This window comes from Callospermophilus lateralis, chromosome 13 (assembly GCF_048772815.1).
Source record: "Callospermophilus lateralis isolate mCalLat2 chromosome 13, mCalLat2.hap1, whole genome shotgun sequence".
Taxonomy (NCBI): Eukaryota; Metazoa; Chordata; class Mammalia; order Rodentia; family Sciuridae; genus Callospermophilus; species Callospermophilus lateralis.
Genome location: NC_135317.1, coordinates 64,733,912 through 64,760,514, shown reverse-complemented (window position 1 = coordinate 64,760,514; position 26,603 = coordinate 64,733,912). Strand labels below are relative to the sequence as shown.

The 26,603-nt window shown below is 32.1% G+C and overlaps 1 protein-coding gene across 1 annotated transcript; it reads left to right on the top strand.

Moving 5' to 3' along the window:
* The first annotated feature begins 97 nt into the window (after positions 1–97).
* Lyplal1 (lysophospholipase like 1) lies at positions 98–26,603 on the top strand. Its single transcript, XM_076831515.1, has 5 exons — positions 98–228; positions 3,958–4,057; positions 17,587–17,756; positions 24,823–24,938; positions 25,761–26,603. Exons 1-5 carry the CDS (start codon positions 135–137, stop codon positions 25,998–26,000), a joined length of 720 nt encoding a protein of 239 aa, XP_076687630.1. The 5' UTR covers positions 98–134; the 3' UTR covers positions 26,001–26,603.

The following is a 26,603-nucleotide window of genomic DNA, read 5'->3' as shown; positions in this document are numbered from 1 at the left end:
TCAGAGGCAGGACAGCTCCCGTTGCGCCTGCGCACTGTTAGGCGCGCTCCCGCACGGCGTCTGCGTGCGGTGCGTACGTGCGCGCCCCCGCTGTGGCGGAAGGGCGGGTTGCAGGACCTGTTCGGGCTTCCGTGATGGCTGCTGCGTCGAGTTCCTCTCGCTTGCGGCGTTGTGTGGTATCGCCGGCTGGGAGGCACAGCGCCTCACTGATCTTCCTGCATGGCTCAGGTGGATTGCAGTTTTATGTCCCTTTATCTGCAATTTGGAAACATCTTCCCTTTGATTCTCTCAGTGTTTCCCAGTGGAGGAGGCGCCAGGTCCCAGAGTTCGGAAAAGGTGGTTCTGCCCTTCTAGCCTGTGACTGTGGACGCATGGTCACTGTCACCTCTTGGTCTCCCTTTTGTCTTGTGCGCTGGCCCACGATCTTCTTTTCTGTCCCTTGTCCCTTGTGCCAGTGTTCCTGTGCAGTCCTCCCGTCCACAACATGCTCTCCAGCTCAACCCTTGACACCTCCCGTTCTTCTCCGCACATTTAAACAGCAGGTTAGGTAAATCTTGTGCTAGAATCACATCGATTATTTCATACTTTTCAAGGTCAGCTACTAGTGATTTGCCTTGGTCCACCGGGATGGATTATTTGCCATTGCTTTCTTTCTCCAGTCTCCCATAGGAATGTAGACAAGTTAGACTCACAGTTAACTCAGATAGTATTTACAGAGTAATTCCTTTTTATATGGCACTGTGCAGAAATGGAATGCTTTTCCCCCTTTTCCTGTTTTCCTACTCTCCATTCTCCCTTTCCCCTTTCTCCCTCTGTCATCAAGCCTCCAAGATAAAGTAGAAAGTTAATTCTGAGGCCCAAGGGTAGGTATTTTCTTCCTCTGCCTGCCCTTCATTCTGTATAGCATTTCTTATGCTCCTCTGAAATCTTTTATGCCTTTCTTTTCCAATGGTTTGTGAGCACCTCCAAAGTAAGGACCCTTGTTTTAATTCTTGCATTCACAGTGCAAGTAGCTTTCTTTTAAGAAATGAGATGTAGCCAGCATCCTTAGGGGGGCTACCTAAATTTAAAAACAAAAGCAATTCATTAGTTGAGTTAGCATGCATGGGAGATCACAAGATGGTGCATGATTTACTGCCAAGAGACTAGAAAGGAAGAAAAAAAAATGTGGTTAAACATTATTAAGCCATTTGGAAGATGAAGAGCTTGTCAGATTTTTTTTTTTTTTTTTAAAGTAAGTAGTCTTTGAATTGAGGTGTGTAGTCTTAAGGGGGACAATGATTGGAAAGATACAAGATGGAGAACTAGCTGTGAGCAGTAATGAGAGATATTCTCTTCATTTTGAAAATGAGGCCAGATAGATTCCACAGTTGTCCATAAGTCACTTGGCTATTAGGTGAATGGTGGTGAAATTGGAATTTGAGCCCAAATCTTTTACTCCAAACTTAGTATTCTGGTGAGTTAAGTGTGTGTGTGTGTGTGTGTGTGTGTGTGTGTATTCCCTTTATACTTTGGATAAAGAATTTAAGTAATTCTGCTGATTGTGTAAGTATAATAATAATGTAATTCTTAAATATTTAAATCTCCATTGAACCACATAAAGCTCAGATTGGGGATAGGCTTTTATCATCCATTTAGAAGCTAAAGATATTATATTAGACTTTAATATATATGATTGTGTTATAGGAGGTGTTTGACTCTGGCTAATCCAAACATGTAGAAACTAAATATAACAGTTGTACTATATTTTTGGAATAAGATGACTTTTTAAAAAGAGGACTTTGTGGATTAGTGGATGAATATTAATTTTTTCCAAGGCTAAAAATGTGTTTTTATAGATAGTTTTTAAAAAATCTTAAAAACTTGAGTTTTTCTTTTCGAATATAGCAGCTGTGGAACCCCATATAGGAATCTAAGTTATATATTGCTAATTTAATTTGAGCCCTTCCCACTTCTAAAATACTAAAGAAATACCTTCTTTTAAGCTAAAAAACACGAGATAAATTTGTAAGCTTTGTTCAGTCTCCTAGATTAAGTTAATTCACTCTTATTTGCTCTTAAGATACATAGTTCTCCTTTCAGTGGTACTTATCATACTTGTAATTACCTAATTTAATGTTGGTCTTCTACACTAAAATGAAAGGTTCACGAAAGCCCAAACCATGTGTGTCTTGTTTATGGTTTTCTCCCCATCTAGCAAGTTCCATGAGTTAATTAAGTAGAGTCTTTCCAAAGTTACCAGTAACCTCTCTGTCCTAAATATAGTTGTCACTTTTCAGTCTTCTTTTTTGAACTGTTTTTCTATCCTTTGTTTGTTATTTCTGGTTTCTTTTGTTTCTTATGCTTCTGTACCTGGCCATGAATGATAGGATTCCTTAAAATCTGGTCTTGGGTCTTCTTCTCACTCAACATTTTTCTCCCCTAAGTAAACTTCATAGAAGCTCATAGATTCTATTTCTGCCTACATACTGGTGATACATACGTATGTCTTCATTTTGGACCTACTTTAAGCTCTAGATATGTTTACCTAAGTGTCTCATATATTCACTCTCAGTCCATTCTTTCAAGAAATATATCACATAGCCATTATGTTCAAGTCACTGTTCTAGGCTCTGAATATATAGCAATGAACACACCAACAAAAAACCCTGCTCTCCTAGAGCTTGCAGTCTAGTGTAGGAAATAAAAAACACACTTAGGTGAGTGAATCATGTAGATGTTTGGTCACACTGTTCCAGACAATGAAAAAGATAAGAGAGGCTCTGAAGTAGCTTCCCTAACACATTCAAGGAACAGCAGTGAGGCTAGTGTGCCTGGAGTGAGAAGAGTAGGAGAAGATATCCGAGACCATATTCTTTTCCTTTACTTCAGCTGTTCTTCCCTTCTGCATTTTACTGCTCACCATCCTGCAGATTTTAACTTAACCTGTTCAACAACTATGTTCTGTTTGTGTCAGTGCTGTTCTAGGATTAGGTTAACAAACAACTCAGGGGACAAAATAAAATAAAACTCATCCTGTGGAGCTTATGTTTTCATGAAGTTGCCCTGGAACTCATTAACTAGATCAGTTCTGAGTGGAGTAAACCTCATAGCACCAAATTCCTTATCTTTGTAGTAGTTACATTTGTTTTACACATTTATTTTACTTGACCAATGCCTATTTATAATAATAAAAGAATGTCCCCAACAATGCCACTCTAGTAGTAAATACTGTTCCTGGCACATTAGTAGTTACTCAATAGATAATATTTGAATTGTGTTTTAATGAATTGATTGATTAAAATTAAAGTTCTGATTTTGAGATTTTCCTTTTCAGGACTACACATGATGGACCTATATTCACTACCTTTTTTTTCTGTGTGCAAATATACACATATTCTTACATGAGTTTGGGTAGTTTTTCACCTTTAGAATATATAGTCAATGATTTTAGGTCATTTAAACATCATCAAAATTAAATTCTGATTTCTTCAAGTTAAAATAAAGGTGCATTGAATACCCTTTTAAAGACTTGCTATTGTCTTAACCAAGAAAATTGTATTAGGTTGCTCCAACCTAAATACAATTAGGCTTAACACTCACTTTAGGAATTTATTATTTTTAAGAGTAAGATAAGAAATTGTATTAAAATTCAGATATAGAGAATTTCCTTTTAGAAAAGTCATTTTATTTTATTTATTCCTATTATATCCATTAAACAAATGAGGAAAACAGAATTTAAGCTTAAAGGTCTTCAAAGAGGTAGATCAGTGATGAAGCCTGAAGTATAATAATCAAAATTATTACTACTATTGATGCCTACTAATTCACATTGTGGAATCATTTTTTAGACAGTTATTTTTGTATATGGAGAGTTTTAAAATCTATTCCAGCATTGTTTGACATGAAAGTTATAGACTGCTTTTAAATGCACTGTATTAAAATGTTCATCTTACTCTAGATTTTGTGATTCATCAGGTGATTCTGGACAAGGACTCAGGATGTGGATCAAGCAGGTTTTAAATCAAGATTTAGCATTCCAACATGTAAAAATTATTTATCCAACAGCTCCTTCCAGGTATGCAGTAATGTGTTCCACTTCTCTGTCTAACTTTGTGGCATAAAATATAGAGATGTGCCAGCTAGATGTTTTTTAAGCTTGATTCTGTATTTAAGATATTTTAAATTAGGATACTTTTTCTAGAATGTATTCTTGGGCCAGGTTTTGCCAGGTGTTTTAATCAGCTTTCTTCCTGCTGTGACTAAAAGCCTCTACCAGAACAACTGTAGGAGAAAGGTTTATTTGAGGACTCATGGTTTCAGAGGAAGGCTGGCTCCATTCCTCGGGGCTCCAGGTGAGACAGAACATCACAAGCAGAGGAAGCAGCAGAGGGAAGCAGCTCACATCATGGTTATCAGGAAGCAGAGAGAGAGAGAGAGAGAGAGAGAGAGAGAGAGAGAGAGAGAAGAGCACAAGAGTCCACTCTCCAGATAAAAAATATATACCCCATAGCCATGCTCCAATGAACCACTTCCTCCAGCCACACCCAGTTATCACTCAGTTAATCCTGTCATCGATTAATTCACTGATTAGGTTAATACTCTTATAACCAATCATTTCTGCTCTGAATCTTCTTGCACTGTCTCACACATGAGCTTTTGGAGGACACCTCATATCCAAACCATATTACTAGTATAAAACTATGCTAGTCTAGTTTTAAAGTCAAACTGCTTATCTAAAATATTAACTTAGTATCTGTACTATTTTATTCTGAATATATGCTTTAAACTGAGATTTGCAAGTATTCATTGTGTAAGCAAAATAATGTGCTGAGCTATGCGACCCAACCTGATTTTTCATTATCTGTTCTTGATTTATTTTTATTAAATATACTATGTACTTATACAAATGTTCTCCTTCATTTTTCCATTAACTTAGTATTTACTAAGAAGAAAAAGAACCAGGACTTCACGGATCTCTTTACATTCAGCAGTAAGAATTTGCTTATCTAGTTGATAGCATTGAAAGAGGTGGAATAAAAATGACAATATAGGATTGAAGATTCAAAAAAGTACAATTTTAATATAATTAAGAGTTTAGAAGTGTGGTAGTTCAAATAAGAAACCTGCTGACCACAGTGGGCTGTTTTTGTCCTGTAAATTGAATGTCTTTGAAAATATCATAAGTGCTTATTTGTTATTGGGTTTTAGGTTATGTGAAGTTGAGAGGGAAAAAAATACTTGTATTTCTAGAAGAGTGGGAAAGATAAGTGCATTTCATTCTATATATAAACGTAATTGATAAATCACAAGGAAAAGCATTGGGAAGATAATTCTAGGAATTAATAAGTTTTATCTTTTGAATTTTGTGTTTCGTCACTGATTGTGATATGAATTCTAGATCAGTGTTTCTCAAATTTTAGTCTTGAAACATTTCAGAGGTCAAATATATGCAATAAGTATTGTTTGTGGATACTATTGTGATTTAGTAAAAAAATCATTGAAATGATTCATTGAATTCCTAGTAACTTTTTGTTATTTTTATAATCAGTTGTATTTACACAGATCATCAAACATTTTAGACCATACTGATTGATATAAATGTAGCACAACAGATATCATATATATACATAAATTTTCATGGCATCAGATTAAGAAAAGGAAGAAGAAACAAGTAAAATTCATGTTATTAATATTTTTTATTTAACAGTATATTCAAAATATTATTTTAGCATATAATCAAAATGAACATTATTAAAGTGATATTTTACATTCTTATTTTTATACTAAAACTTTGAAATCTAGTGTATGTTTTACACATACAGCACATCTCATTTTGTATGCAAATTAATTGAATTCAAATTAATATTAGAGATTCAGTCCTCAGTTGCACTAGCTGCATTTTAAGTGCTCTTTCTCTCTTACATGGCTAGGGGATCATTTTGGATATGTAGTTTTAAATCTTCAAAAGGAGTTCCCCTAGAGACTATATTGATAGCCATTGTTCTAGGTCAAATTATTATTTTTCATTATATTGATTTACTCAAGTTTTCACTTCTAGTTAGCAAACAGCAAAAAGTTTCCAAGATTTTATTTTAGGTAACAATAAATTATTTTATTGCAATAAAAACTAAAATTCTTATAAACAAATCAGAGAATGAACTTCATTGAATTTGGTAAGAATAAAAAGCAAAAAATTTATAGAAGCAAAAACATGTACTAGAGTGACTTCTCTTGACTGGGAGCATTTAGCATGCCATTAGCATAAGAAAAGAGAATAGAGAGCTTTGGTTAATCCTTTGAGTCAATTAAGTGGAGGTTAGTTAAGAGAGAATACTTAGCATACTATATTGTAATTAGCTATATTTTTTCTACCTTCTACTGGATTAGTTTCTAGAACAGTCTTAGATCATAATTCTTATTGTATCCTTCTAAGCACTTCATTATACATAAGGGCTTAACACCAGAAGCTGACAGGTAGAAGACCTTCAATGAACATTGGATAAATATCTTGCAGAATTTGTTGCAACTTACAATAATATAGTAGGAATGAGTAACTGTGGATATTTGTATATAATGTTGATGTTTTATCTGTGTAGTGATTTATGCTGATATGAACAGTTTTTTAAAAGTATAAATTGTTGTGGATAAATAACATAAGAATTATAGTTTCCAAGGATTTGTAGCTTTTCTTTCTAAGTCTTGAGTAGTAAGACAATAAATCCAGAGTGAGCACAGAATTTTTAAGTTGAAGTATGTAAAGCATGCTGGACCACTTTTAACTGAGGAACCTCCAATTCAGGAGGTGGGTTGTATCATTAAGCCCAACTTTTAACATGGTTTCCAAACTGTACAATACTACTTGATAGTATTTATTAGAATAATCTGGCATTCACAGTAAACTCTACTGTTTCAAGTCTGCTGGCTGATGTTGTAAATAACTGTTTTATTCTGTTTAGGTAAGGAGTTTGGGCATAGATTTTATTAACCTGACTTTAAAGACAGCTGCTCTTTCAATCTGCTTTGACAGTGTTTCTTTTGATGCTGATAGATTCACTTGGGATACCTTGTTCACAATCTTTCAAAAGGCATTCAAAGGAGGCATTTGGTAGATATATGCGTTTTTTAATTCATTGTTTTTAATGTAATTAATACTTTTTAAAAAAGTGAACTTTAACAGCCTTTTAAAAAGCCCATCAAGGAGGTTTCATCCATTGATATTCTTCTGCCCACTTTATAACATTGTCCAAATTTATAGTACTATGTATCTCATCTCTTTTTGCTTTTATCACTTGTGAACCCTTGAGTGTTTCTACATTATAAGGGCTTCAATGACTCTGCTATATCTACCAGGGCATAGTGAAAATATCATCTTTTTAATAAAATCTTTCCATCAATTCTACTTAGTTGTTATGTAGGATTAAATGGCCTATATTTGTTAACCAGTTTTGTTCTAGAATATATCTAGTCTCACATCTTTGAAAAGATGCTTGCTATTGTGTAGATTTCACCAAGCCAGATACTTATGGAAATGAATGCACATGCAAAGCAAAAGCAGGTTAAGTTTTTTTATTTGCTTAGGTATATAAGGTCAGGCATTTTTCTAGACAGGTTATAATAATTTACACTCTCACCAGCATTGTTTGAGATTTACATTTATTTCACGTCCACTTGAATACTTTTCACTCTCAGTGTTTTTAATTTATAGTCCACCCTGTGGATGTATAGTGGTATCTCACTTTAAATTTGCATTTCTCTAATAATAATGATATTAGCACTCTTTCACATGTTTATTTAGCATTTGGATACCCTCACAAGAAATGCCTTTTCAAATTGTTTGCCCATGGTTTTCCTTTTGTTTCATCAGAGCTTTGTATTTCTTTGTATACACTTTGTGGTGGTTGTTGATTAGATGAATCCAAATATTTTCTGTCTTGTGGTTTTTGTCTTCACTTTCTTGATGATATATTACGGGCATAAGTATTAGTACGTTTCTTTAAAAGTAACATTTACAGTGAAATACAAAAATTTTAGGAATATAGTTCAGCGAATTATTTATTTATTTTCAAATACCGGGTATTGAACTCAGGGTTACTCAATCACTGAGCCACATTCCCAGCCCAATTTTGTATTTTATTTAGAGACAGTGTCTCACTAAGTTGCTTAGCACCTCACTTTTGCTGAGACTGGCTTTGAACTTGCGATCTTCCTGCCTTAACCTCCTGAGCTGCAGGAATTACAGGCATGCACCACCATGCCTTGCTAGTTCAGTGAATTTGATACACTTATGCACCTGCCTACCAAAATTAGATAGAGAATGTTCCTCTCACCCCAGAAAGTATTCTTGTACCTCTTTTCCTGTCAATTCCAAACTCCTATAAGCAACTGTGGTTCTGATTTCTATCACTATAATACATTTTTGCCTGTTCTTGAAATTTGTTTAAATAGAATAATTTAATCTTTCTATCTGACTTCTTTCTTAGACCTAGAGACCTAGAGTTCTTAAGGTTCATGCAGGTGTGTGTATCAATAGTTTCTTTTAAAATTCTGAGTAAATATATTGTATGACTACCACAATTTCTCTCCATTCTTCTGTTGACGGACATTTGGATTATTTCTACTTTTTGGATCAAATGAATAATGATGCTATAAATACTCTTGTACAAGTCGTTTTTTGAATACATTTTAATAAGTTCTTATGTAGACTCTATTCCATTAGTTTATTTAATCTTTGCCAGTAAAAGACCTTTGATTATTGTAGCCTTGTAGGAAATTGTGAAAGCAAGTGGTTGAAGTTTTGATCATTCCAGATCCTTTTCATTTACATGTAAATTTAAATATCTACTTATCAATTTTACAAATACCTGTTTGAATTATGTTTAGAATTATATGAAATCTACATTTTAATGTAGAGAAATTGATGTCTTCCATAAATGCACATGGTATATCTTGCTGTTTTTAGGTATTTACTAATTTTGTTCAACAATGATTTGGATTTTTTAGTGGAGAGGACTTTTGCTGAGTTTTTTCATAAAGTTTTTCATGCTAATTTAAATGGGATTTTAAAATAAGTTAATTTTCCAACTATTTGTTGCTAGTATATAGAAATAAGTTATTTTTGTAACTCATTCTTGCATCTTCATATTTTTACATGTCATTTCTAGTTATGTTTAATATGTTCCTTATGATTTTTGTGTGAACAATCATATTGTTGGCGAATAAAGGCAGCATTATGATTTCCTTTCCAATCTCTATGCCATTTTTTATTGTCTTGTCTTATTACACTTGTTTGAAATGCTAAATAGAAGCAAAACATGCTTCCCATTCACTCTTGACAGAGATGCATTTTGTATTTCACCATTAAGTATGGTGTTTTACGTGATATTTCCTTTTAGTGCTTTTATGGTTTATGTTGATATATTTTATTTTAATTCTGATAGCAATACTTTCTGTCTTCCCTCTTTTTTCTTTGTTTATTTTGCCAAGTATTATTAGTTTATTAATTTTTTATAGAACTAAATTGGTCTTTGTTATTTTTTCTGTTTCTGTTTCATTTATATCTACTCATACATTTTTTCCTCTGATTTATGTTAAAGTTGTAAATTTCTCCCTAATCACTACTTTACATCTCATTAATTTTTTTCTCTTGCTTTTGTTATTCATATTGAAAATTTACATTGTTCCCATGTTCTCAGTATTATGTAACAAACCATCAAAAGCAACAGTTTTATCATGGTCACAAATTTCATAGGTTAGAAGTTCAGAAAGTATACTATACTGATGACTTGATCCTGTACTATCATATGTGGGACCTCTGTTGGGAGAATTTGAAGGCTGGGTGTGACTCATGAATTTACTCCTGGCAACTGGAACCATCAGAAGCCTTGATATCTGTCAGTTAATGCTGGATATTAGATGGGACCTTACTTCATACTTACTATTATTGTAACATCTGTATGAGGCTTCCTCATATGGAGTCTTGGGCTTCCAGGTTAGCTTGGAGGTTGGGTTCTAAGAGCAGGTGTCCTCAGAAAAACATAAGGAAGCTGTATTGCTTTTAAAGACCTAGTAGCAGTTACATAGCTTTATATTTTTGCTAGTTAAAAGACTAGTCACACTCAAGAGGAGAGGATATGGACCCTCCCTCCTAAGGAAATACTACAGTCACATTGTAAGAAGGGCATGGGAATTGTTGTTTTAGTCAGATGTGGACAATTTCTAATGATACCCTAAGGTGTAGCTTGTTTAATAATCATAGAGTACACATCAACTTTCTTAGGAATACTTTATATTTTTTCCATTCTTTACTTTCTTTTGGTTAGTGTTAGATGATTGGTCTTTTTTCATCCTTTTACTTTTAACCTACCTGTATTGATTATATGTAAAATACATTTTATATATACATAATATAGTTGGATTTTAGCAATTTCTGGCTTTTAAGTGATTTGTTTAATCCATTTACATTTAATGTAACATTGAACAAATATGTTTGAATTTATTTCTGCTTTTTTTGTTACTCTGCATCCAACTTTTCCCTTTTTCTGAATTATTTGAACTTTTAATACTTCATTTTAATTTGTCTGTTTTTTATTCTTGATTGTGCTAGATAGACTGTATATAGCAATCCTTTCTCTTTTGAGTTATAGAACCTTAACTTACTGAGTTCCCTTTTACCTCCCCTATTTATAATTATCCTATGTATATCATCTACAAATGTTGAAAACGCCACATTTTTGTGATAGTCATACATAAAGAACAGAAAAGGAGAATTATGCTCTCTTGTGTTTACTCAGTCACAACTGAATATTCTATTACATATTGTTATGTTTCGATTAAATTCAGAATTACCATTTGGTTATAAATATTCCTTTTTCTCAACCATATTTAATAGATGTTTTTAATCAGTGAAGTAAGGACTTATTAACTAGAAGCCAGCAGTTTGCTGTGTTAATTAAAATGGAAAGTAGAATTATATTTTTTATTATGTTAATGGGGGCTCTTTAATTGAAGTACCAAATAAAGACTTTTATTCCTGACAAGTTTAAGCTATATTTACAACTAGAGGTTTTCTTAGTTTGGGTTTACAATTAGGATTTCCATTTTTAGAAAAATAATGTTTTAACAAGCCATTAATACTTTTTATGATGATAAAGTTTCTCAGTGTTTTGAAAATTCTGAAATATTTGTATAGTGCCTCTACTTTTTGATTTACTATTTTTCCACATAAAATGAATGTTTATATTTTTTATTAAATATGTATTATAAAAGATGTGTTGGCACATGTTATTTAGGCATAGTAAACAATGGGTTTGTCTTTACTTCACTGCTTAGGATTCTGATCTGAAGCATGTGAGGATATCTCTTTCCTGATACCAGCAGGTCTGTACAACAGGCATTCTAGTCAGGAGCTCTACTAAAAATAGATATTTTGAAGAAATAGTTCACTTCTTTGGTAAGTTTTTTAAATGGTGTATTTAAAAGCCAATAGGTATATTATTTATTTATAAATATAGAGTTTTTATTTATTATTATAAATAATTTATTTATAATAAATTATTTAGAAATATGGAGTTTTTTTAAGTCAAAGAAAATTTTGACCATTTTTCTAGAAATTGCAAATGAATTTTATAAGTGTTAAAGTTAAATGATGTCCAAAGCACCAAATAAAAAATAGTTTAGATATTTTGTTGTTTTTAGCTGGCACAAATCTTTCTCGAGTAATACAAATGATTATTGACATTTGTCACTCAGTAATTGCTTATGTAGCATCTTCAAATATCAGGCTTTGCTTTTGGTTGTAGAAAAGATAAAGCCCTTGCTCTCAGGGAGCTCACATGGAGATGGAAAATAAAAGGATACCTAAATATTATAATTTCAAATAATGATGAATATTAATGCAGTTAAGTAAGATACTAGGATAGAAAGTCTGTGTATGTTACAGGACGGAGGGAGGTATACTTAAAGTGGAGAGTCAAAGGAGCTCCCTTGAGAAGGTAACTTTTGAGTTTCGACCTTAATGACCAGTGAGAACCCTCCATAGATAATGCTGACATAGAGCATTCCCAGTAGAAGGATATCAGATGTAAAGCTCCTAGACCAATAATGAGCTGGTCCTCTTGGGAGCAAAGAAGGAAGCCAGTGTGACTGGAACCTAGTGAATGCTAAGGAAAGTGGTGTGCAATGAGGGCAGAGAGGAAGACTGGAGCCAGATTGTTATCATAAAGGTTATGAATGACCTTTTGATTTTATGACTTTAGGGGAACACACGTCAAAACAAAACTTGGTTTTAAGCTGAATGTCTTTTTATTTTTAAGTAACCTTGAACATTTTATTCTAGCTTAATGCTTTACCAGTGTGTAATGGGCTAATTGATTGATTGATTTAGGAGCCACACAGATGTTCTTTGCCAAGCATATTTATTTATTGTGGTAATGTCTGAGCTGTTTTATACCAGCTAATAAAATGATTTATTTGAGAAGGAAGGTGAATGAGTATAACATATGTGCCAGTATTTTTTTTAGCTGTTTAAAAACAATCTTTCATACTTTATTTAAAGATTATTCTTACATCTTAGGAGACATGTATTCTTGATTACATTTTCTTACCCACAATTTCTAAATTAGTCTCAATCTTATTACATTTTCCTAATTATCTCCTTTGAACAGAAAACGTTAATTTTCTTTGAGAAATAAGAGAATGAAAAGCTACCAGATAGTAAAATACTCGGTTGGGATTCTACCACCATGGAGCATCTATTAATTAGTTAAGGCATTGTCAAAGGGAAGAAAGTTAAGTAAATGTCATTTTTTTCCATTAATGGCTGAGTTCCCAGAATGATTCACATTTTAGCCTATGATATCATCCTTATTTAAGTGCTTAGACAGACAAATAAACACTGAGAGAAATAGCAAAACTGGAAATGGAAGTATAAATAATTCAAAGGGTACAGTCTAATTTGAACTTTAGATGAGTGTTATATTTTGCATTTTGATTTAGAACTTCACTGTGGTTTTAGTAGCAGCTTGAATACAATTTGAGATTTCATTTTGACTATGTAGGAAGCACCTGCTTTCATTTTCTGAGTATCTTTGGAGAGTTAATCCTCAGATTTCCAGAAGAAGGAAGGCTTGAATCATTTCTGCCTTTGTTTTCCTAAATCCAGTTGATCTACCTCTCTTGAACCAAATAACTTCTGAGATCAGAAGTCCTGTAGGAACGAAGGAGAATTTAGGCTGTGTAGGAGTCCAAATCAAGAGCTGGTGCAGACTTTTATCCTCTTATACCACGTGAAAGCTTGAATGGAGAGCGGTGCAAAAGAAGCCCTGGGAGTTCAGCTTGCAAAAAGATGCCCTCCCTTCAAGTTTTTGTCAAAAATTTCAGTTTTCCTTGCAATTCCAGCAGCTTGGGAGGTTAAGGCAGGAGGATTGTGAGTTCAAAACCAGCCTCACCAGAAGGCATTAAGCGACTCAGTGAGATCTTGTCTCTAAGTAAAATACAAAAAAGGCTCAGTGGTTGAGTGTCCCTGAGTTCAATCTCTGGTACCTCCCCTACCCCAAATATATTGATTCTCAGACAGGAATGCAGCATTAATTAGAATTCCAAAAGGATTTTTGAAGAGAATTATTTGAAAATATTTTAGAGTTTGGTAAACAGTTTGATTAATTTCTTGGATAAACAAAGAATATTGAGTGCCTGACAATAGACAGGACAAGTGAACAGGACAGCAAAATGGTAGGAGGAGAGGGGCTCATCTCATGACCACTGTAATGGGACCAGTATGATTCCTAACTGATGAATATATTAGTGCAACAAAACAAAGCCTTTCTCAGAGTTCTTCGTTGAGTCACAAAACACACAAAAATTATTTGAGTAATCATTTTCTTGATTTTTCCCAAAGGTAGTATAGAATTAGGACAATTATAGATATATTGGAGAGAAGTAATTGTGTATATCATCTATGCCTTAGGCATTAGGATTTAATTCTGTCATAGGATCCATGTTGAAAGAGACGAGATAACCTAGAATAAAGCTTGGCAATGGTGGAATTTCACCGTTTTGTGAGAAGGGTGAGTGGCTATCCAACTGGCTTTCTTCCTTCCTTCCTCAACCACGGTTGCCTATTCATCTAGGAGAAAATGAATATGAACCTTTAGGTCATTCCATGTAAAAAATAAAATTCTCAGAATTTAAGACTTAAAAAATACAAACAAAAATCTTAGAAGAATATCTGGATTTCGGTATATAAAGATATGTGGACTGGAAAAAACGTTCATTTAATTTTTAAACAAGACATTATATCAAATGCCAAAATCTCTTATCAGATAAATAGGATACCTTAAATGCATATCAATATTCCAAAAACGATTTGGATTTAAAGGGAGAGCACTAAAGGAAAGGGATCAGGGGGAGGGAATAGAGGAGAGAAAGGGAAAAACCTGGGGCATGATATTAACCATATTATATTGTTATATTGTATACATGTATAAATGTGTAACAACAAATCCCACTGTGATGTATATATCCAACTGTAATGCACAAATAAAAAATATGGGAAAAATAGATTTGAGAATTAATACATAAAAGCAGATGACAGATATTTATTAATAATAGGAAAGTACTCTTCTAAATTAACTACAAAAATATTAAAAGTCCAGTAGAAGAAATAGTAAATAATATGAGTCATGGTTTGCATTTTTGTGAAGTTTTGGAATAGGTAGAACTAATCAATATTGATGGAAACACTCAAGGGTAGCCTAGCAAGTATATGGGAATTGCCTGCAAAAGGGTGTGGTGGGATTTTCTGAGACATGAGAATGTTCTGTATCATCGGAGAGATGATGGTTGCATTGTCAAAAGTGTTTGGATATATTCTTAAAATGTGTGTATGTATATATGTATATATGTATATTAACACATAAAATCAACATATTAAGGTTGATTTTAAAATTTTAGTTGATATTCTTCAATGATGACATTTTAAAGTTTGTTAGTACCTATTGCTGTTAGTGTCATGAACAAAAGGATATTCTCTTGCCTTTGCAGTCTTTGTGATAAACTTTGAAACTTCTGTTAAGATAAAAATCAAACTTTTCAGTCCAACAGTCATCTTTTCTGGTCTCTGTTCCATGGGAATAAAAGTCCTAGTACATAAAAACATGTATGCAGACGTTTAATACAGTATTGTTTTTAGTGGTTGGAACCTGTGCACCAAATGAATGCCAAATGAATGTAGGAGACTGGCTGATTAAATTGAAAAACATTTTTATTTTAGAGTTTAATATAATTGTTTGAAAAGATGAGTGAGAACTATATCAGATGGAAGGATTTATATGAGGTATTGTTAAAGGAGAAGAACACATTGAACATAAGAAAATCACTTAGGAGTGCTTCATTTTTGAAAAGCAACAATACTAAAATCCTGTAAATATATGTTTGTTTTTTTTAAATTTTTAAATTTTTTTTAGTTGTAGATGGACACAATACGGTTATTTATTTATATATGGTGCTGAGGATCAAACCCAGTGCCTCACACGTGCAAGGCAAGCATTCTACCATTAAGCCACAACCCCAACCCTAAATGTATGTTTTAATGTATATGTTAAAAACAAAATTTAAGGAGTCAGTTCAGTGGCACACCTGTAACCCCATTACTTGGGAGGTTAAAATAGGAGGCTCAACAGTTTGAAGCCAACCTGGGCAATTTAACAAGACCCTGACTCAAAATAAATAAAAAGCGTTGTAACTCAGTGTAACTCAGTGATACAGTGTGCCTGGTTCTGGGTCTCTGTGGTACCATCAGTACTACAAAAATAAATATATACATGCATACATATATTGCTTGATTGAAGGATATATTTTTCAATCATTAACAAGATTTACCTGGTCTAGAGGATAAGATATGTGAGAGAGAGAATGGAAAGATTGGCAAAAAATAATAAAATTTATATGAAAAACATTAAAATAACATGGTAAATTTTTTTTTACCCAAATCCTTTTTTTTTATTTTTATTTTTATTTTTTTAAATATTTTTTTTATTGGTTGTTCAAAACATTACAAAGCTCAGAAAGGTAGCAGAATACAACAGTCATTAATATAGTATTATGTAAAAATGTGGATGTGTAACCGATGTCATTCTGCAACTTGTAATTGGGGTAAAAATGGGAGCTGATAACCCATTTGAATCAAATGTATGGAAGATGGTAAAATTTTTAAATATTGCATATTTCTGTAATTTTCTAGAGCTACGTAGGTTAAGGAAACTTTACTGATTTACAGGAATATTCATCATAAACATTCAAATGTAGAAATGTGAAGTTTTCTAAAACTTTTTACAAAGTAATATGTATGCCATGATTCTGTTTGTATAAATAAGCAGAAGATCCCATGTGTCAGAGAACCTTTCTTGATTCCAGGTTTCTTTCAGTTTCTCTGAGAAATCTTTCCAAATCCAGTCCTCTTGACTCAGGCCCCTCATTTACTTTGAAGTGGCATACAGGAAAGAATGTTAGAGTAGTCCTGTTCCCTTCATCACCACCCATTGGCCCTACGGATTTTGGCAATGAGAATCGCCTATTCCTAGCCCCTTGGGCTGGGTTGGTTTGCTGCTGTTTCACATGGGCTTTTCCCCAGAGAATTTGCAGGAGAATGTGTTCAGTTCTTCTAGCCCTACACTTTAGTTTAGTTTAGTTTTGTTTTGTTTTCAGCTTCACATATCATGCTTTTACTTCACTGTCTTTTGAGAGCAAGAGAATACAGCTAAATCTGAGATGGCAAAGTAGAAGAAATATTGGCGTATTAGGAATTCTGTATCTCTAGTCATTAAAGGGAAAAGTTACTTGTCATTAGTTTAGATTTCTTTCAATTATGATGGGTCCTTTGTCACTGTGTTTTTCTAATGTTTTATTTTACTGTGTTATTTTAATGTTTTGTGTTTTCTATGGCAATCCTATATAAAATTACCCAGTTATTATCCCTGTAGTAAGGAGAAAATTAGGCTTGCCTATTGATAGGCAACATTTTTTGTCAAATTCTCCTGTCCTTTATCTTTGACAAAACCTTGTTCTCTGTGTTCAACAAATATATTCCTTGTATCTCTCTGTGTTTGCCTACAAGGATCTCTGGAATTGTTTTGTTCTCCTTTCATTTATCTTTACCAATACAGGATTTAAACCCAGGGCCTCTTAACTCCATTAAAGTTGGTTAAAATAGAGTATTTGAAATGCTTGGTTTTATATATATATGTGTGTGTGTGTGTGTATGTATGTATGTATGTATGTATGTGTATATATGTGTATATATATATATATATATATACATATATATATATATATTTTTTTTTTTTAAAGTAATAGTACATTCCAAAACATTAATGTGCAATGAATGGGTTAAGACTCATTAGTACTGTAATTATGCTACCTCTTAAATATGGATAGTTAGATCAAGATGAACTAGCTTTAGTGAATGTTAAAATCAATATTAAGTAAAGCAAAGTTAATGCAATGTGCTTAGGGATAATTTAATATGAATTATTTAGCATAAGTTATTCAGAGCACTAATCTTTTAAAATTAAAGCAACTATTTTATTTCTGTATGTTTGTTTTAAACAGGCCATATACTCCTTTGAAGGGAGGAATCTCCAATGTGTGGTTTGACAGATTTAAAATATCTAATGACTGCCCAGAACACCTTGAATCAATTGATGCAATGTGTCAGGTACTTACTGGCTTGATTGATGAAGAAGTAAAAAGTGGCATCAGAAAGAACAGAATATTAGTAGGTAAGAACTTTAAATGTTGGTTATTTATATTTTTTCACTTTTGTCTAATTCCATACATTGAATTTTACTTGCAACATTGTTTGGAAGCATTTGTATAATCATTTGTCCCATTCATAGTTTTAAATAAACTATACATTGAGGCTTTTAAAAATACTAGAATAATAAACAGCATCTCCTAAAACTTGAATTGATTTTTTTTTGAAGCATAGCATATTTTGCTCTGTTTTGGAAATTTTATATATTTATATATATGTGTACTGCATATGGTCTGCCATCTTTTCTAGATTGTCTGGCCTTATTTAGTCACCTCTAAGATGACACTTATCATACTAAATTTTATCTCCAAGTTGTTGATAAAAATTAGGCATTGGAGTACAAAAAAAATTCTCAGAAGAAATACAGTATAATGAAATAGATAATGAAGTCAAGTGTTCTAATGCAATGCACATATTATTGTAAAGTATGTAAAAGTTATAATGTGAGCAGCAGTAAGAAAAGAATAGATAAATCTTTTTGGTAGTTAGAGGGGACCCTCCTGCTGAACCTTAAAGAATGAATAAGAATTCCCCTGGTAAATAAGAAGAGAAATACATTCATGAAGAAAGCAAGAGCACTTCGTTTTCTCCCAGGTAGTAATAGTTTGATATGTACCCCCAAACAAACTTAAGATGTGATGGAACGTACGTTTCAAAAGGATGATGCCAATGACACTGTGGGGGCTGACTGGTCTATTTAGGTCAGGAAAACAGCAAGAAGGCAAATGCAATAGATAAAGTAGAATGATTAAAGACTAAACTGGCACATACTATTTTAAGATTTTGAGAATACACAGAGGAGTAAGATTATACTTAAGCAAATTATAGTTGACTAAAGGGTTTGGCTATAAAAATGTTTTCTAGGGTTTTTGCAAATGATATATATAGAAAAAAATGAATAAACTTTTGTTAAATAGGAAGAACTAGGCAGAAGCTTCTCTTCCCATCTCATATCAGATATAGGAGATGTTCAGAGAAAGGGTGTTTCTTAGAGGTACACATGAATCCTATACTTTGTACATTAAGAATATAAGAAAAATGTTCATTGGTTAATTTTTGTATACTTATGTCTCATGATTCTGTAGGAGAAATTTAGGAGAAACATGATAAAATTCAGGAGAAACATACACATAAAATAGTAACTTTTAAATTGCTCTCTGAAAGTTGGCAATGTAGTCAGTGGCAACTAGGATTTAAACCTTGTATTATAAGAAAATTATCAATAGTATTAGATTATCAGTCTTCTTCTGACTTTGTCAATATTGAAAGTGTCCAATGTGCAGAATGTAAGCATTCTTCATAGTCAATATGTTCTCCTTGTTAAAGTTTACCTTGAAACTTTATTTTCCACTAGTGACTTTCTGCGTAATGTGAGAAATGAAAATGGAGAAAGAAAAATAACTTATCCCTTGGGTACCATTATGCTTAAAAAGTATATATGATGGTAATACTCTCATATTAGATGACATTTATAATATACTTGACAGTTTTTAAGTTGCCATTATATATCATACTTTTTGGATTTAGATAGTGTTTAAATTATAAAGTCGTTTTTATATCGAGCCTTGTAACAGGATAAATGGGATATAATTATTCACATTCCAGAGATGGACAAACTAAAATTCAAAAAGATTACTGGCTAATAATAGAGTTAGGACTAGAACCCAGGTCCCTCGATTTAGTTAAGAACTTCATGGCATGATCAGATTTTACTTGTGACCACTAGGTGGTGATAATTTGTTGTTAAGAGAAAATATTAATATAATTTAGGTTTAATTTTGATTTAGGATGTATAGAACCTGACAGATGACATGAACAGATTACTTGAATTTTGATAATATTGGGAATATTATCAGAATTTTGAGTCAGGGAGAAACAAGTACTTCTACAACCATATGATTCATTTACATGGGTGATCTAAATACTCAGCTTGAGGGGAATGGCTGAAGGCATTATGGTCCATTTACTTAAATGTTACGTAGCTTTTAAATGCTGTGTATACTCACATGAAAGACACTCAATGAGTATGTGTTCAACTAAAAAAATAATTGCAGTTTTTTAAAGTTCTTGCGACTCTGGGAATTCTTTCAAATTAGTATTACACGAAAGAAAAAGCAAAATATAAAATTGTACATGAAGAATGAATTTAGTTGCTAAAATGAATTTCTTTAAATATATCAAAATTATATATCAATATTAAGATTTTAGATGACCCATTTTCTTTCTTGTTTGCATCTATGTGGAAGAAACACTTTACAGTGAAGGTGAATATCAATGTTAATTTTATAAGAAGATTTAAAATAAATATAAAATGAAGGAATAGTGTAATTCCCATGATAAAAACCTAACACCAAAATTTTCAGATTGCCTTTACCTGAACCTACGGAAGTTTCTTCTGAAGCTCTATTAGGAGCAGAAACTTGGAATGATAGCATTATTTTCCTTTCTTTAAATACATATGCACTTCAGTTTATTAATCAACTTATGTTTCTTTAATAACAATTAACAGGACATTAAAAGCTTGGTACTATCATTCTAACAGTTTTCCATACAGGAAAATATTTTGCTTATCCTGCAAATTTTGCATTTGAAATATATAAATAAATATAATCACAATTTGTATATTCTCAATCTTTTGAGACTTCATCACAATATGAAGAAATTACAGTAGCGAATAAATGGAAGAACTGAAGTTTGCTATGATAGTGGAATTTGTTACATTTTTAGAATCCTATTTAGGTGATAGCAAGCTGTTTTTTTCCTTAGGCTTTTGCTTTCAGATAGAGGTTCTAAATTTTCCCAGTATAGTTGTTTTATAGATTGTTTCTGTTTTATTTTATAAAAAAGAGTTCATAAAGCCAAGTTTATTATTTTTAACATGTTTTATTCAGCTTGTTAATCTTAAGTATATGTTGAAATGTTAACTCTTAACATTTTAAATACTTCACCAGCAGCTATAAATACCTACAATGAATTTACTATTTGCTGTTTACTTATTGAACAGTGTATTATATATTAGATCTTAGAATCTTAGATGGAAAATTGAATTCAAGTGACTAGTCCTTTGTGTAAAATTTTTTATAGGAAAAATATACAAAGTCCCTTTTCATAGTAGTGTACCATGCTAAAGGTGATTATTTGACAAAAGCAGTGAGAAATTGCAGATTACCTCAGAAGATTATGAGTGGGTAAGAGACTTGGATTGAACCAGCAAATAAAAAGATTTCAGTCACTACTTTTCAGTCACAAAATTAGTTATAAAGCTGATATTATAATTTATGAAAATTGAACATGAAATTAATACATAAAGAGATTAGGTTCCCTGATCAACAAAAATAAAAAGTGTTCAGAAGCATTTAGTATTTGCAATTTTTTTATTATAGGTATGCTTTTAAAGTCATTTTAATATATTTTTGCTTACTAATTTATTTTTACGTTACATCTTTTAATGATTTTTATCTTAGCCTAAGAATTATCTTTTTATGAAATATTGATTTTATTTTTGCTCCATTTATGAATTTTGATGCTCTTTTAAATCACTGGTACATCTTAGATGCTCTAGAATTTCACTGACCAATGTGGTAGCCACCAGTTACACATGGTTTTTTCAATTGAAATTTAAACTTGTTAAAAATTAAATAAAATTTAAAAATGAGTTTCTCATACTTTATTGCAAATAGTTAGGAGCTTCATTTGGCAAAAATGTAATGGAAGCTCCTAAATCTCTCAGAAAAATAATTTCATTGCTGCCACCTTGGTATTTATAGCATATGGTTTTCTTTTAAATCATGACCATATTTTCACTTTTTTTTCTTACCCATTATATTTTGTTTTGAGTTGTTTGCTACATATCTATGATTCTCGGGCATCTGATTTATGGCATAAAAACTTTTAAAATTTAGACTTATGTGTGAGATTTTGTTACTCTGGAATTGAGTCTGAAAATCCTTATTTTTAAGAAGTCAGTTTAGGACTGATTGGCCCGAAGCATGCTAATCTTTCATTTCTAGATTTTCTAAGCTTTACTTTTATATCAAATCACCCAAAATGACATTTCCCAATGACAAATTTCTCTCCTTACAGAAATATCTTTATTAAACTTTAATTTATTTAAGTTCATTTATTGAATGAATATTTATTTAATAAACTCCTTCTGTGTGCCAGACACTGTTCAGAGGCATAGGGGGACCTTTATTTTCTAGTGGATGTTAAGTGTTCATGTCCTGGACCTTTATGAAAGAGTCAGTTGGAGAAGAGGCTGATGTAGAATGTAGAATGTCTGACTTTCAGTTTTATATTTTTTAAAAGTATACTTAATAAATTCCATCAAGGAATTCAGTGCTAGAACCAGTTTCTAGTATGGTGTGTTATGGTTCCTTCTTTTGGAGATACCACTGCAAAAACTCTTTCTCTTCCACTCTGGATCTCACTCTTTTCCCAAAAATCCCATCTCTTCCTTATATCTTCCCATTTTCCCCCTATTTTTAAAGATGTGATTTTGTTGCCAACAAGTTTTTTTTGTTTTTGTTTTTGTTTTTAATAAGCAACATAGAATTCACTTTTTAAGTAAATGGATTATAAGGAACAGAAGGGAAATTGGAAGAGAAGAAGTGAACATTTGTTAAGATCAATTCTGGGGACTTTTAGGAAAGCTAGAATTGTATTCTTAGAGAGAGGATTTTTACTCCTAAACTGAATTTCTATATTTATAAACTATATAAACATATTTCTATATTTCTATATATATAATATATATGTTTCTTTATTTATAAACTGGATTTCTGTATTTATAAAAATTATGTAAATTTTGAAAGCCTTTGCAGTTCAATTTTTATAGCAGATTATTAAGCATTTGTATTTAAAAGCTTGATGGAAATCATAGAGATTATCTACTCTAGCAATCTATATACTAGAAAATGAAATGTTATGTCAACACATTCAGCTAAGGAGTGTCACTGGCAGAACTAGAAGTTAGGATCCCTTATTTTCAGCCTAATCCTCATCTTTCTACCAAATTTTAAGTTAGAAAATACTTCCTGTGATTTTATAATGCTTCAGTGATATTTATACATTTTTATTATTTTCATCCTATAATATGTCATTCTAAAAATTCAATTAAACAGGTATTTATTGGGTTGTCACTATGTGCCAGGTACCATCAGGAATATAAAGATAAAGTCTGCTCATAAGCACATGAGTTCCAAGAGGCAGAGACACTTTGTTCAGCTAATCCTAACAATTGAAATTTATGATTTTTTAAGGAATTTCAGAATGTGTTTACCCTATAACCAAAATAATGTTATTACATAGAAGATCTTCAGAAGCAAAAAAGAAGTCTATAACTAGTGGCAAAAAACAATAAAGCTCAGAATTCTTTTTGCATAGTTATGATGAATGTTTAAATACCAAAAACACTAATATTGGCTATTTATTGTGCTTCAACTCCCAATGGGATGTATCAAAGATTTATCATGGATAATATAGCCCCCATGGTTTCTAACCTTTTGGGAAATCTGATGCACAAATGCATATGGTACATACAGTTTTAAGATTTCTTTTTTTTTTTTTTTTTTTTCCTTCTTCCCCGACCAAGCTTATTTGTTAACCTTTATCAGATGTTTTGGAGCCGGGGGTGTTGAGAATGTTATTTCAAAAGAGACTTTCAGGTCCATCCATATTGACTACTGCTACTGATAAGACTTTTATTATTTCTTTCTGGAATGTTAAAAACTACAGATTGATTACTTACTGTGCCTGGTTATTATTTATATATCATACCTTTTTAAAAAAAATCTAAACTTCGTGAACTAATAGTCCTCTTTCATATATTTTTGTCTTGGATCCAAAATAGTAATATCTGCCTGCCCCAAATAAATTGATCCTATTTTAATAAATATCAGATGATGATAGAAAGTACATTCAACTCTGTTACAAGAGATCTGGATTCTGAAAGTCCTACTTTTACACCTAAAATTAGGTGTAATACTTTAAGCAGATCACCTAATTTCCATGAACCTCAGTTCCCTTTATGTATAAAAGAAGGATATTATAAATTCAAATTTGCAGTCTCTCAGGGCTTAACTTTATACTTTGGTAAGTGAAATAAAATAGTAGACTGAAAATTAGGAGATCCACCAAATACACTAGGGTATATTTTTGTATTTCTATACGTATGTAACTACATGATTTACTTTCCATATTTATTTTCTCATGAAATATAAATGAGTTGTCTTTTAGCTCTGACTCAACTTTGGGAATATCAAACCAAGTGTCTGGTCTATGGGAAGGCTTGGATCCACCAGCCTCTCTGTTCCTGTCATACCATGCTCCCATCTATACTCTGTGACACATGTGTTTCCTAAGGGTCCATATGTTTTAAGCTGCATATTTCTAATAACTGACTCAGAATTTGGCACATAAAAAAAACAATAAAAATGTATCACCTAGGTAAATGATTTTCCATGTAGATAAATGTGTTTTATTTGTGAGTCAATTTCCAAAGTAATAGTGTAATACAAAAATGTTCTATCTAGCTCATCAAATTTTTGACTATCTTTCCTAATTCAAAGATCACTAAGCACCTATTATATGATTTCCACTAGAAACTTAACTTTTCATGGAGCTCACAGTTTGGCAAACAAAACAAAAATGTACATGGTATTAATTGTAGTTACAATGTAAGGATTCCTATAAATACAAACCAAATATATTTAAAGAAGTTTAAATAAGTAATGATTATACTATGGCTCATATTTTGAATTATGATAAACATTTTTTACTTGGTGAACATGAGTTCTTTGTTCATTTCTAGCTCCTTTTATTCCATGCATCTCTTTACCTGTGATGACATAGGTGGTACATTGTTATTTCTTAAGCAGGTCTTGTATGAGACCCAAAGTAGACTACATTTATTTTTAGCTCTATAGGCTTCTGAATTTTAAAAAATACTTTTGAAATGTTAGCATAGACATACTTTATTCTGGATTGCTGTATATATTCTGCTCTTTAAGTGTATTTTTTGCTTCTTTCAGGAGGATTTTCTATGGGAGGATGCATGGCAATGCATTTAGCATATAGAAATCATCAAGATTTGGCAGGAGTATTTGTTCTGTCTAGTTTTTTGAATAAAGCCTCTGCTGTTTACCAGGTAAATTCTAGATTTAAAAAAAGAAAGCTAAGCTGGAAAAAAATATCATCATGAAACATAAACATGGAAACTAAAATAAAGTTGATAAGCAATAAAAATGGATGTACAATTAATATAAATTGAGCATTACTAGGAATTCATGGCCAAATGATTCATATTGATTAGGTCCAGTTGATCATTAATGTTCAGGAAGTGCCCTGTAAAAAGGATGTTGTTAAGCAGAGTGTTAAGGAAGAGAGAGAGCGAGTGTGTGTATGTGTAATATAGTACACTTGTATCCTTTATACATATTGAGAATATAGATGATTATAGCAAGCTTTGCTTATTATGTCAAGAGTATTCTCAAGATGAAAGATAAGTTATAAAGCTGATATGTATTACAGCCATATCCTAATTTATAAATACTATACATTAATTGTTGCATCTTCATTACCAAAAGTAGATTAATAAAGCAGATATCAAAGTAAAGCAGAATATAATTTTTCCCTTGATTTTATTTTAGCTCTGGCCCTCTCCTTCTTTCACTCTATGTGAGAGATCTGTCTTCCCAAGTCACTCAGTTTCTTCAGGAAACACATTCGCCATTTTTGTGGGAATCCTCTGTAGAGTTAATGCAGGACACAAACAACACAGTTCTGGTGGTGCCAGCACTGACTAAGCTCTCAGGCCTGCCCCGACGTGGATACCTAGATAGTACCTCTGACTTCTTTTCCCTTTAGTGACAGGAACTTTGTAAGTTTTTCCTCTGTCTTTCATTTCTAAGAATGGTCTTCTTAAATTGAATTTCTTACACTTTTCCAATTTCATGTGTTTTTTTCCTAGACTCTTCAGAAAAGTGATGGTGTACTTCCTGAATTATTTCAGTGTCATGGTACTGCAGATGAATTGGTTTTTCATTCTTGGGGTGAAGAGACAAATTCAATGTTAAAATTTCTAGGAGTGAACACAAAGTTTTATAGTTTTCCAAATCTTTACCATGAGCTAAGCAAATCTGAGTTAGAAAAACTGAAATCATGGATTCTTACCAAGCTACCTAGAGAAGTGGAAGGCCAAAATGAATGAATCAAAGTTTACTTGTTAATACAAATATATAATGTTTTTGAGAAAAATGATTTTTTTTAAATTTTCTAATTAGTTATACATGATAGTAGAATGCATTTTGACACATTGTACACAAATGGAGCACAACTTCCCATTCCTCTGGCTGTACACGGGGTGTTACCCTAAGTATATGTATGAAGGCATGCACGAATGGTGTGACTTTGCTTTGTGTAGAACCAGAGACATGAAAAATTGTGCTCTATATGTGTACTATGAATTGAAATGCATTCTGCTATCATGTGTGACAAATTAGAATAAGTAAATAATTTTTTAAAAAAATCAAGAATCAATAAATGGGATGGATTCAAACTAAAAAGCTTCTTCTCAGCAAAGGAGACAATGATGCAATGAAAGAGCATACAAAATGGGAAAAAAAAATCTTTATCACATCCACCTCAGAGCACTAATCTTCAGGATATATAAAAAAACTCAAAAAGCTTAACATCAAAAAACCAATAACCCAATCAACAAATGGGCTAAGGAATGAAATAGACACTTCACAGAAGAAGAAAAAAGTGATTTTTATTGCTAAAGTATAATTATAAATAAAGTATTAATAATTTA